Source organism: Mycteria americana (genome assembly GCF_035582795.1).
Source record: "Mycteria americana isolate JAX WOST 10 ecotype Jacksonville Zoo and Gardens chromosome Z unlocalized genomic scaffold, USCA_MyAme_1.0 Scaffold_18, whole genome shotgun sequence".
In the NCBI taxonomy this organism is placed as follows: Eukaryota; Metazoa; Chordata; class Aves; order Ciconiiformes; family Ciconiidae; genus Mycteria; species Mycteria americana.
Window position 1 is genome coordinate 10,401,987 of NW_027445436.1, and position 13,049 is coordinate 10,415,035.

The 13,049-nt window shown below is 40.0% G+C and overlaps 1 protein-coding gene across 1 annotated transcript; it reads right to left on the bottom strand.

Moving 5' to 3' along the window:
- Nucleotides 1-720: 720 nt before the first annotated feature.
- On the bottom strand, nt 721-11,994 carry SYT4 (synaptotagmin 4). The gene is made up of 4 exons (XM_075488925.1): nt 11,961-11,994; nt 8,344-9,158; nt 6,715-6,835; nt 721-1,028 (listed from the first exon to the last, which is right to left on the bottom strand). The coding sequence occupies exons 1-4, from the start codon at nt 11,992-11,994 to the stop codon at nt 721-723; spliced, it is 1,278 nt and encodes a 425-aa protein (XP_075345040.1).
- Nucleotides 11,995-13,049: the final 1,055 nt, after the last annotated feature.

The following is a 13,049-nucleotide window of genomic DNA, read 5'->3' on the forward strand; positions in this document are numbered from 1 at the left end:
TGCTAACTTGCTCAACGATTTGTAGAATGTATCTTTCAGTCACTGTAATAAACAAGTTATATATATACATATTAAAAAATACAAGTGTAAATAATTATAGAGTGTTTCCACACATAAAACAACTAGTTGCACATGATGTGATACATAAAGCAAATTGCTGAAAATTTCTTCAGTCTTTGGGATGATCAAAGTATAAGTAACCAACACTTACAAATAATGATTGAATTTTCATAAAAGAAGGTTTCTGATGGAGGGGCAGAAGGAATTCCCCTCCTACTCACCCTCATTCCCCATGGCTTTTACAGACTCAGCCCCTTCCCCCAGTAAGCCACAGGTGGTTTTTTTAGATCTAGCAATATATTTTCATGAGGTTATCTTCTTCTGTATAACAGTACTAATAAGGTTTCCAGTGACTTTTTCATAAAACAGTCTGTTCTTATTGAAGTTTATAGTGCTTCAGAAGTTTCAGGCTATTTAAACTCCAGAAGAATATGAATCTGATCCAATTATGTTAAAGTCTAATCAAATAGAAATTCCTTTATTTACTGTGAAAATTTAGTTACCTTCTGTTCTGATAATTCAATCCAGTTTTTATTCCCTCACCCCCCAAAAAAAGTCTTGTAGTTACAAGCCTGTAATTATACACAGCAAAGAAAGAAAACTGCTCCTTGCCTATGGAAATATATATAGTTTTTCAAGTTCCAACCACTCTCTAAGCTGCTAACCATCACACAACATATGCCATTTGGCAATTTGTCTCCTAGGATATTCACAAATTTCTTTCCAGTGCTCTCCACCTGTTCCTTCTGCTGAAGATCCCAAGGTTAACCGGCCAATGACCTCATTCCTTGACCCCCTATCTGAATCTAAAACCAAAAATTCAATGCTGATATCATCAAGGTCCTCACAAGGAATGTCAAAGACAAACAATTCATTGAACACTGCATTAGGGGTGCATTTCTTCACATGGGTTTTCTTTTTAGAAATTCTCTTCTTAGCATGGTACAGGTTCACTTTGACATAAGGGTCTGCAATTAAAAGAAAGAGCACAGATCAGCTATTGAACAGTGTTGTTTAGAAATTCCTTGATCTAGTTAATGGTAAATTTCATAACTTACCAACATAATTACATCACAATGAGGAGATGTTTCAAGTTATTAAAGATGATTCATCTCATCCAATTTTTGTGTTTACATCTGAATTAGTCCCTTTAAGCTCCCTTTATGGTCACCAAAGATGTAATCAAGATAGTCAGTAACGTTTAGGGTGTGATTCATCTGATCAAATACAGGTGTCTCCTTCATGAGATAAATCCTGCCCTGTAGTCCATTAACCCTAATAACATCTGTACTACATACAAAGGTGGTCTGAAAGTACACAAAATTCTAATGGACTCTGACAAATATGTATCATTACATATTTATGTGTAACAGAAATCTGCTTTTCACACGTTCTACCAGTAGGGGATAATCATTAGTGTTAATAAGACTCATGCAAAGAAAAGCCTCAAAAAGGAGAGAATGAACTCATGCTGAGAGAATGGATGAATAGATGCGATTCATTTCTGTTGTGGTTCTACCAAAGTCAATTAACTTGATTAAATTGCTCCCACCAATTTTTATTGAACTAATTTAACACTAAACTTTAAATGTAAGGGTACGTTTGTTGTTAGGAAATGTACTTGATTTTATGTCTGTGCTGTACTACTATTGAAGAAGGGAAGGGCAAATGTCCATATTTTTAGCTGTCAACCAACTTTGAGTGTTTACATTCCTTATAATTATTCAACTGTGTCCTGGTTTCAGCTGAGACAGAGTTAATTTTCTTCGTAGCGGCTGGTATGGGGCTATGTTTTGGATTTGTGCTGAAGACAGTGTTGATAATACAGAGATGTTTTAGTTGCTGCTGTACTAGTCAAGGACTTTTCAGCTTCCCGTGCTCTGCCAGGTGCAGAAGAAGCTGGGAGGGGACACAGCCAGGATAGTTGATCCAAACTGACCAAAGGGCTATTCCATACCACATGACGTCATGCTCAGTATATTAAGCTGGGGAAGAAGAAGGAAGGGGGGACATTTGGAGTGATGGCGTTTGTCTTCCCAAGTAACCGTTACGCGTGATGGAGCCCTGCTTTCCTGGAGATGGCTGCACACCTGCCTGACCATGGGAAGTAGCGAAGGAATTCCTTGCTTTGCTTTGCTTGCGTGCGCGGCTTTTGCTTTCCCTATTAAACTGTTTTTATCTCAACCCTCAAGTTTTCTTACTTTTGCTCTTCCGATTCTCTCCCCCATCCCACCGAGGGGGAGTGAGCGAGCGGCTGCGTGGTGCTTAGTTGCCGGCTGGGGCTAAACCACGACAGTCCTTTTTGGCGCCCAACGTGGGGCTCGAGGGTTTGAGATAATGACAGATTTGATTGGAATGTGCCAGATAGAATTTATAGCTGTTATTGCTGTTTAGCTATTAATCAGCAGGCTTCTGTGCTTGCCATAGGCTTGCTTGCCTTACTGTATGTTAGAGTCTAGGGCTCGTTAGTGGCTGCTTTTTGCTTTTGCTGCCTGCCGTGCTGCTGTACTGCTGATCACCTTACTCTGCTGTGCCTGGGAACACTTTGATAACAGCAATGGCCTTGTGCCTGGGCTGGCAGATGGCCAGGGCATTGCTGCTGTTTCTGTGCTGCTGTACTGGACAGGCTGGAACTCCGCTGTGAACTCGAGTCGAAGGGACTGTGACCTGTGGATGAATCCACGTGGGAGCAGGACACCCCAAAGCGTCTGTGCCCATGGATTAGCCCATGCCAGAGCAGGTATATCTTGAAACGTCTGTGGCCATGGTTATGTCTGTGCCACAGCAGGTATAGCTCTGAAGGGATTGTGGTCCAAGGATAAGTCCACGCTGGATAAGGTGCACCTCGAAGCATCTGTGGCTGTGAATGAAGTCCATGCTGCAGCAGGTACACCTCGAAGCATCTGTGGCTGTGGCTAAAGTCCATGCTGCAGCAGGTACACCTCGAAGCATCTGTGGCTGTGGATGAAGTCCATGCTGCAGCAGGTACACCTTGAAGCATCAGTGGCTGTGCATGAGGCCATGTTGGAGCAAGTTTACTTCTGAAGGTACTGCATTCTGTGGATAAGTCCAAGCTGGAGCAGGGGCAAGGGGAGGACTTCATTGCAATGTTAAACCTCATGGTCTGGTCCAAAGGGACCAGGGGTGGAGATTGTAATGGAAATACCTTTAAATTGTTGTATCCCGGGATTTGAGTTGCGTGTTGTGGGAATTACTATAGCAGGAACCCCTTGTTGCTAGCCAGGCTAGGAGCAAGGGGAGGAGTTCATTGCAATGTTAAACCCTATAACCTGGTCCAAAAGGACCAGGGGTGGACATTGTAATAGATATACCTTTAAATTGTTGTAACCCATGATTTGAGTTGCATGTTATAGGAATTACTACAGCCGGAACCACCTGAACCAATGGAGGAGAAGCCTTACAAGAAGCAGTGCAAGTGCAGCAGTGACCTGACCTGAGCTGGCTTTGGTGCCCAATAACCCCAAGCAACACACCACCTCTCCTGTCCTGAGTAACAACCATAAGAGATGAAGCCCAAAGTCATGGACTAAATGAACTCAGTGGACATTTTGTGGACATTTATGGTCATTTTACAAATATTTTGTAGGGGTGGTCCATAGACTAAGGGAATGATATGTGTGTATTATATCAAAGGATGGGAAGGGTGATGGTGGGTAATGAGAATGTATTGAATAGTGTGAGACCTGAGCATGACGTAAATGGTATGGAATAAGGGGTGGATACTGTCCTGGTTTCAGCTGAGACAGAGTTAATTTTCTTCGTAGCGGCTGGTATGGGGCTATGTTTTGGATTTGTGCTGAAGACAGTGTTGATAATACAGAGATGTTTTAGTTGCTGCTGTACTAGTCAAGGACTTTTCAGCTTCCCGTGCTCTGCCAGGTGCAGAAGAAGCTGGGAGGGGACACAGCCAGGATAGTTGATCCAAACTGACCAAAGGGCTATTCCATACCACATGACGTCATGCTCAGTATATTAAGCTGGGGAAGAAGAAGGAAGGGGGGACATTTGGAGTGATGGCGTTTGTCTTCCCAAGTAACCGTAACGCGTGATGGAGCCCTGCTTTCCTGGAGATGGCTGCACACCTGCCTGACCATGGGAAGTAGCGAAGGAATTCCTTGCTTTGCTTTGCTTGCGTGCGCGGCTTTTGCTTTCCCTATTAAACTGTTTTTATCTCAACCCTCAAGTTTTCTTACTTTTGCTCTTCCGATTCTCTCCCCCATCCCACCGAGGGGGAGTGAGCGAGCGGCTGCGTGGTGCTTAGTTGCCGGCTGGGGCTAAACCACGACAAACTGTTGCAAGATTCCTTTGCTATTGTCTTCAACAATGGCTATATTTCTTCCTTCAGATGAATTCTAGAGAACTCTTTAAAAATCATCCCTTTCAGGTACCTAGGCATTTATTTCAGTGCAAATGTGGGTCTGTTTCCAAATTCTCATGGTGCAAAGATGCAGTGCAAAATCCTTTCTACTGAACCCAGTCAAACAAGATAGTCTATGTAAACCATCAGCTAATAAACATCAAGAATAGTTGAATACTTTTTTAAAAAAGTAAAATTAAAACTGAACCGTATTTAGAAATGCTATGCCAAAGTTATCAGACTGAAATGGTCGGATGATGAAAAGGTTTTTGTTTCCTTGAACTGACAATAGTTTAACAGGAGTAAGGTATGATATAATACATCTTCACTTTCATACTCTATCACCATAATAAACATTTTAAAAATATGGTTTAATGTAATTAAAATGTTCATTGGCTTTAGAATGACTATATGCCACACAAGCATTAAAAATATCAGAATCAATATCCATCAGTGGATTCATGCTGTTGTTCATTTCTGTTTAAAGGACATTTTCTGACTTACTTCTGGCCAGCTACTAGATAAGGCTAGAATGTTCCTCTTGATTTTATTAGGTCTATTAGGAGACCTCAACACCAGTGATCAAGGAAACCAAGGAGGTTGTGGGAATGGAACAGCTTCTGAGTAAAAAAGTTCCCATCTTCCTAAGGAGATTGAATTATGCAATTGTTTAGCTGACCCCATAGAAACACCATTTCACCCTCCTTGTCCAAGATTTATGTTGGGCTGAGGGGAAAGTCACAGAGGAAATAAGGACTGTCGTGAGTGCAGTATGTTACTGATACCCAAATAACTATTGAACCTGGCCTTGCTGATGAACAGCAAATAATGAAGAACTGTCTAAATGAACTAGGTGTCCAAGTGTAGTATAGCTGCCTGTATCTCTTAGAAATATTATATTCCTATTATAGTTAGCAAGGTTGTACTGAGGGAAGCAGAAAGAGCAAACAAAATTTATAGCTTTACTCATAAGAGGTACAGTAAACAAATGTGTAGTTTGGATGTGCTATAGGGTCCAGGTGGCTGCTGAGACTAGGAGGGCTTTTGTTTTCAAGTTATTTTCCCACCTCGGTGAACCTCAGCCAGACTTGGTCTGTTGAGATCAGCTTGCTGTCATGCTGTCTTCATGAAACATCCACTATCTGCTGTGACTTTGGGGTTGATTATTAAAAGTATGTATGCTCTCTTATAGTGGAGTAAACTGTTGAGCTCCATTTGTATCCTTTCTCCTTATGATATGTGAATAAAATTGAGATCAGAAGGAGGATTTCAATGGAACTCCACTATGTAAATGGAAGTTATCTATAGCTTTGTTGTACTGGATCCAGGATGGATTAACTTTCTAGGTAAATTGCAGTATTTCTTGCTATGAGAAGTAGAAAGACTGTATTATTGGCTGTAGTAATTATGATTCAGTGGTTCCCAAAACTACGTCTTTTCAAAAAAATCCTGTGAAATTAAAGAGTATCAGTCCTATACAGAATCAACAGCAGATGTGCTACTGTTTGTATAGTCCTTTGTTGTGTACTGTTCTTTTTGTGTGGTTGTCTTATCCTTAGTATATTGTACATTAAATTTTATTCTGTTATTATGTTATCTAGCATTAATGTGCATCTAAGTGCAGTTCTATTATTGGCTTCAAAGGAGGTTCCACTGAATGCAAAATGCCACAACAAGACCAGGAGAAGGGAGTGCAAAAACTGCTCCTTCTTAGTGCACCCCAAGTACAGCTCATGATAAAGCACGGGTGTTATGTTACAACCTGTTTCCAGCACTGGCATAGTTCACCTTTTCACCTTACCAAATAAATGTTAGTGCTCAGTAGGACAAATTCAGCACAGATGTAACTGGTTGCTTTTCTTGGTGCTAAGCTGAAAAAAACTATATGATGATCTCACTCAATACTTATCTTCTATAAATAAATTGGGTTTTTGTCATAAATAAAAGCTTTTAGTACCTGCAAACAACATCCCATACTTATGGCAGATGGGTTCTGTTCAAAACAATCACACTTTCTTAAGTGTCCACACACAATCACAATTTCCACTGCTAACAGATGTCATGATTTTTTAACATGTGATTGAAGAACAAATTTGTAAAATACATACCCTGGAAAATAAAGCATTGACCTAGATATGAATAAAATGAATAGGCTGCAAATAATAGAGACACCATTTCTGCATTTATGGGCTATTTTTAGTCTTTGAAATGCCACATTTCAGCTGTCTTCTATCTGTTTTATATTCTTAGGGCATATTCATTAGTAAAACCATTACCTGATAATCCTGACACATCAGATTTAGGTAGATGCCTGGCTTTTAAAACAACCACAGTGAGCGTGTTTGTTGTAGACTGATAACAGAGAGAGATCAGTAATTCTCCATGCCCAGATGATTTCTGAGGAATTAAAAGAAAAAAAGAAATAAGACTATTTATAAGCAATTACATTGACCAAGCTTTAAACCAGAATTAAGAAGATTTATGAAATGTCACATAACTGTATGTTCTGAAACGGTGTAAAAGGATATAACTTATGGAGCCATGCTGGTTATTAGACTGAACAAAAATAAATAATAAATAAGTGAAAATATAGGCTGACATGACATCTTTAGCTTCAGAAATTAGAAATGAAATCCTACATCCTAAGAAAAAAATCTCAGTGAATGAAAATGATCTTATGCAAAACAAAATTCCGTAAAGATATATTGAAAAAACAAAATTGAATAAAGGTAAAAAAAAAAATCAGTAAAATGTTTTTAAACAGGAAGGATTCAAACAGTTAGTGAAATCTCACACCTGACACTTTCTAAAGTAGTATAATACACATGAAATAAAGATGAGATCAAAGACTTTCTCTATGATTATTAGATTTGAATTTGCAGGAGTAGTTTATTTCACAGAAAGGAGGAAGGCAAGGGAAACAAGCAAAAATAATACCTTATATACCAGAAAAACCCAATAAATTATCAACAAAATATCAGTGACATAGTTATAGTTGTTGTAATATAGCAACAGAATTGCAAAATAACAGTATTGGTTATAGGTATGTTGTCTGGTAGACATTTATTTGATTTGGCAGCATGCTTGCTCTTTGAAAACAATAAAATTGAAAGTCAATACACATTCCACTTCCTTAGTAGAGATTAAGAGACGTGTGTGTGATGCATGTGCATTTCTGTGGTTCAGCTGTGATGGTTGTAAATGATCCTTACATTCTGAAATGAGACAAAATGGTAGGAAATATTTTTAGCCCAGTGAAGTCAGTATGTTTTGCCATTGACTTCAGTAAGGCTTTGGTTTCTCCCTCGTGTCTTACTATCCTTAGTAGAGCTGTAGCCTGTGTCACAATTCTTGAGTAGTAGAAGGTAGTAACAGCACTGAAGTGCAAGAACATACTACTGCATCAACAATACGGTCTCCAACAGGTTCCAATTCCTTAACTAAAGACTACCTGCATTCTTTAAGAATCTGCTATAAACCCCATGTAGTTGAAGTGAAAGATTTACATTGACTTCAGTAAGCTTTAAGAAAGAATGATTTCAAACAGAAAAGGGGAGGGAGGAGAAGGGGAATGATATATAAATCTTTGCATTCTTTCCTTTTAAAGCAAATTAATGTGGATTGAGGCTGCTTGACCTAATGTAAATGGGTCCACTCAAACCTGCTGGACCAGCTGAATAAGCAAGTAGAGTTTAGGACATTAGCAATTTCTTGCAACGTGCTCATTGTAATGTTCTTTTATTACATTTGTGTAATTGCTTCCTCATACTGCCATTATGAAAGCATCTCAATGACTTGCATGATGAGCTTGTTCCCTTTTCTTTCCAGGATGCTAGCAGCATTACACAAGAAACATAGCTAACACTAGCACAACACTTTAAAAGTTTAAATAAAAGATATGTTACCCTAACATTTCTTTTGATGATCTCTCTGTCCATTAGCAGCTTTCCTTCTGACAGTTCAATTCCTGTGAGGGGAATGAGGACTTCTCCAATGACATCATCTCTGGAAAACCTGTCAAAGCTCAAGATCATAAAGTGAAGTGTTAAGTCTTGAATTTGGCTATAGGGGATCCCATAAAATGTGAAGGTCTCATCAAAAGCTGGCTCTAAGGTTTTTCTCAGCACTCTGGTTTTCACCTTGTGCTTTTTCTCAGGCAGGATTGTCATTTTGATGTAGGGATCAGAAGTCATTGACTGTTCATCCATTGCTGGCAGCCCATGTGCTTCTTTGATGTTCACTAAAAATGCCTTTTTCTCAAAGTTGTACTCTAAGGAGAAAAAGAGAGTTCCTAGCTTGTCTTGTTTATCTTCAGATGACAGGGAAGTGATGGATTTTAAACCATCAGGGGATACTGAATCTTTCTTCTTTTCTGCAAAGTGCTTAGGAGACAAATTTTCAAGATCTGGAGAGCTCTGGATTTTAGGGGTTGTTTTGGGGAAGTTGCCATTTAGATCTCTCTTCTCCAGGTCAAAATGGAGAGAATTCTTTGGCATTGCTGATTTGTTCTTTGCTTCACTTTTATCATATGCTCCAAACTTCTTCTTACTGTTGAGATTCTCAGGGTAAATATCAACCCCCTTCAGAACATGGACAAACTTATATGGAGGGGTCTTATTGGATTTAGAAGATTTACGTTGGCAGCAGATCCAAGCAAAAAGGGAGACAGAGAAGACAAGGCCAAATGCACTAAAGATCCCAACCACTGTAGGAATTTCATCTGCAAATCAAATAAATAGCAACAAGCACATAAACAGCAATGCCTTGGACTCTGTGTGATATTTAATAAAGTAATAATTTAGTAAAACAAACTGATACGAGATGGTAATAGCAGCAGGATCGACAGACTGAAAGTGATTTGCATTGTACATATTGCTCGCCACCTGCAGGCAGGAATGTGTAGTCCCATACTAAGGCACGCTTGTTATGTTAGTATTTTTCCATACACAGAGTGTTTGGGAGGAAAATACTATTCCCATCCTAACAGTAATAACCATTAGTAATTGCTCGACTATCTCATCCCTCTCTGTGTAGTTTCTGAGTTTATATGTCTGTGAGTAATACCAGCTCTCAGAAGGTTCCAGCTTTGAGTTTATGGAGCTTTGTTGGTTAGATAAAACAGATTCTGAAATATGCATTACTTATAGATACATCGTCTGCTTTTCACACTGTTTCCTAGAATACTTTGTACACTCAATTAACTCATTTTTATGGTTTGATCCCATAATTGCCTGGAGGTATCTCTTGAAAGAACTGAGTTTAATTGGAGGTTATAACACTCAACAGTTTCAATGGGATTTTCAATACTTTACAGGAGGAAGTCTATCAAGAAAATTTAGAATAATTATATACCAAGTGTCTTTTCCAGATGGATGTGACATTGGGCAGTCACATGTGAGTCCAAAGCTGAAAAAACTATTAAGTGTATAATTGATAACCACTAAGCTTTGCATTTAAGACACTATGAATCAAAGCTATGGGGAGTTTACAGGAAGGGTCACTACTTTTTAGGAGTACATAAGAAAAACATTAAAACATAATTCTCTTCTACCTTAATATGAATCCTATACTTAAACTGAATAAAGATAAAACTGAGCAAGTGTTACAACCTCAATTGTCATGTGGATACATTAGTTACATATAGAGTATCATTAGCCCTTCAAAGCATGCATCGAAGGGGCAAATGAGCACAACTAATTGGAAATCCAGTTTTGCCCATAAGTAACATTACTGAGTTTAAACCTCCCACAATGTAACAATCAGAGCTTAATCTTTATTCCCTGCAACAGTGGAAGACCAGTAGAATATTAATGGAATGAAATTGTTTATGCATAAAGGCAATTGTGTAACAGTTCTGGTTCTCTCGCAAATGATTAGCAGATCGTTCTGGATGAGAAAAGCAAAACTATTCCCCTCTATGTATTACTAAATCAGCTTCATCCAGGTAAAAACTGGGCAGATAGATGTGCTGCCACTATACCTTTGCTTTTTAGTGGGATGATTCAAAAAAATCCACAACAATACTATCAGAGCAAAGTAGGACATAATGTTCCAGCACAGAAAGGATCGGGCCTGGCTATTCATTTCTTCTGACAATATTCATGTCATTTTCCCTTGACAAGCTGTATCAGTCTACATACTTAATTGTAAGAACTTAATGAAATGACTGAAAATTATATACATAACCAAAAAAGATTTTTTCTAAGTTAAGCATGTGGCTCTGAGTTTCAAGAATTCCCTGGGCTGCAGAAATTTAAATATATGTGGTATAAAGGTAGAAAGCAAGAAGTAATTGAAAACTAATCAGAATACTTCAATAGCTTTTAAGAATGATTTGCACATTTACAATACTTTTTCATGAGATGACAGACTTTTTAATAGTAATGGATATTATGCTATATTTTAATTCTACAACTACTGAAAGCAGTGGTAGAATCAATTTGGTGTTTAAAATATTAATTATCTTTCTTAAATAAGTAATTAGATAAGCATGATGTCACAAGTGTGGTTAGAAACATCAAGTGGGTGGGGTAGGAAAGAAGATGAAATGGTAACTAAAATGGTTTTATATTTACAACTAATTATGTTGCAACCTGAATTTTTTGCTGTTGTCATAATGTAAATCAATTGGTTAACATTCAAGGCAGTGTATTAATAGGAAACATCACCTATTGATTCTGGGAGAAGTTATTTCAGTTACATGATATAAATCTGGAGTCACTTCACTTAAGTCAATGGAATGATCCTTTAATTAAACCACTGCTAAAGCAAATATAATCTAGGCTAGAGTCAATATTTGTAAAGCAGAGTTCAGAAACATTTCTACTTACTGCTTTTCTGAGTAAAGCTATTTATGTATCTATTTTATAAGTGCACATATATGACTGTTTCTGAAACTTCTGGTATCACAGTTAATCACCCTACATCCAGTGCACAGAAATGACAAAACTGAAAAGTTCATTGTTATCATTGCTATTCTCAATGAACCCAGATTGATCAAGATGCAGCTGTTTAGCTAAAAACACTGGGATCCTGTATTTTCATCTTCCTAGCAATGTCCTTTACAAGACTACCTTTCACTTTAACTAATGGTTGACAAGTCTTTCTCTACAACAAGAAAAAAGGAATGACAATTATTCCAAGAATGGCTTGAACAAAGATTTTCTCTGTGGCACAGGATTCATTTATATCATTTAACTCTGAAGCCATGCTACTTTAACCAAGACAGAGAAAACAACCCCAAACCTCTCTCATCCGAAAATGCACCTACACAAACCTCTTCATCTCTCCCGGTGCTTTACTGGGTTAGGGAGGAAGGAAGAGACAGAGAGAGAAGGAAAAGAAAGCAAATTCACACAACTTCTGAGATCGAAGAGAACTGGGGGAAATCAGGTTCCTCCCAACAAGCTGCGTGCTGGGAGGCGCAGGATGGCTCAGCAGAGGCTGCCTGCGTGCACTTCTCCTGGGGAGGGGAGCAGCCCCCAGCCTCGCGGGCGGGGAGTTGGGGCCGGGACACGCTTACCGAACTGCTGCCGGCTGGCCGCGATCGGAGCCATGTTGGCGGCGTGCGCTGTCCGCGGTGCTGGAGCCGCTGTCCGGGGCGCGGGAGCCGCCGTCCGGGGCGCGGGAGCCGCCGTCCGGGGCGCGGGAGCCGCCTCCCCGGGTACCGAACGCGCTGCCCTGCTGTCCCCCGGCTCTCCGCTCTCACAGCGCCCGGGCAACCGTCTTTTCCAGTGTGGTTTAAAAAAAAAAAAACAACAAAAAAAACCCCCAAAAAAACCCAAACAACAAAATAAACAAAACCCGGAGACACGAGCGGTGGGGATGGTGGAGGAGAAGGCTGGGAGGGGGCTGGAGGAGGAGGGGGAGGGGAAGCTTCGGTCCTCCCCTTTGCACACTGATTTGCAACCCCCTTCCTGTTTTGGCTCTTCTGAGTAGCTCCGCTCCGAGACTGAAGACGTGGTTGAAACCCAAATTGACGCAATCCTGACGCTACAGGGCTGAAATCAGCACCTTTCCCACCTCCCATACCCCCTCCCCAACCACCACACCCTCCCTCCCTCTCTCTCCCTCCCCCCCCCCATCCTCTTTCTGGGGGTTGAACACGCACTTATCGATTATTTTAACTGCCCTGCTGCAGGATATGAGCTCCCACCCTCCATCGGACACAGACAGTGAAATGCTAATGTCTGTGATTCAGTGCACCTTGTGTAATACACGGGTGCATCTGTTTTATTGGGGTAAGATTTATTTATTTGCTTATTTATCTATCAGCTGGACAGGCTACAACAACATGAAGGAGATGCCAACTCAGATGGTCCAGACGCCTTGGCTCCAACTGCAAGGCACGCATTTCTCCTATGATTGATGTGATACACTTACTGAATTTGAATCATGAAAACTCCTGATGTGCCTTCCCCCTGTCCCTCCTCCCTGCTTCTTCCCACCATCCACCCCCACAAAAAGACTCAGCCCCCACTTTGGAAATCCTCTTAACCTTCCTGTAGGTCTAGGAAAGAGCTGGATCTACCTAGATACTTCTGGATTTTACCAGATTTAGATGTCTGTCTCCCAGTCTGGACTGAGAACATGGGGGGGGGGAGGCAGGAGG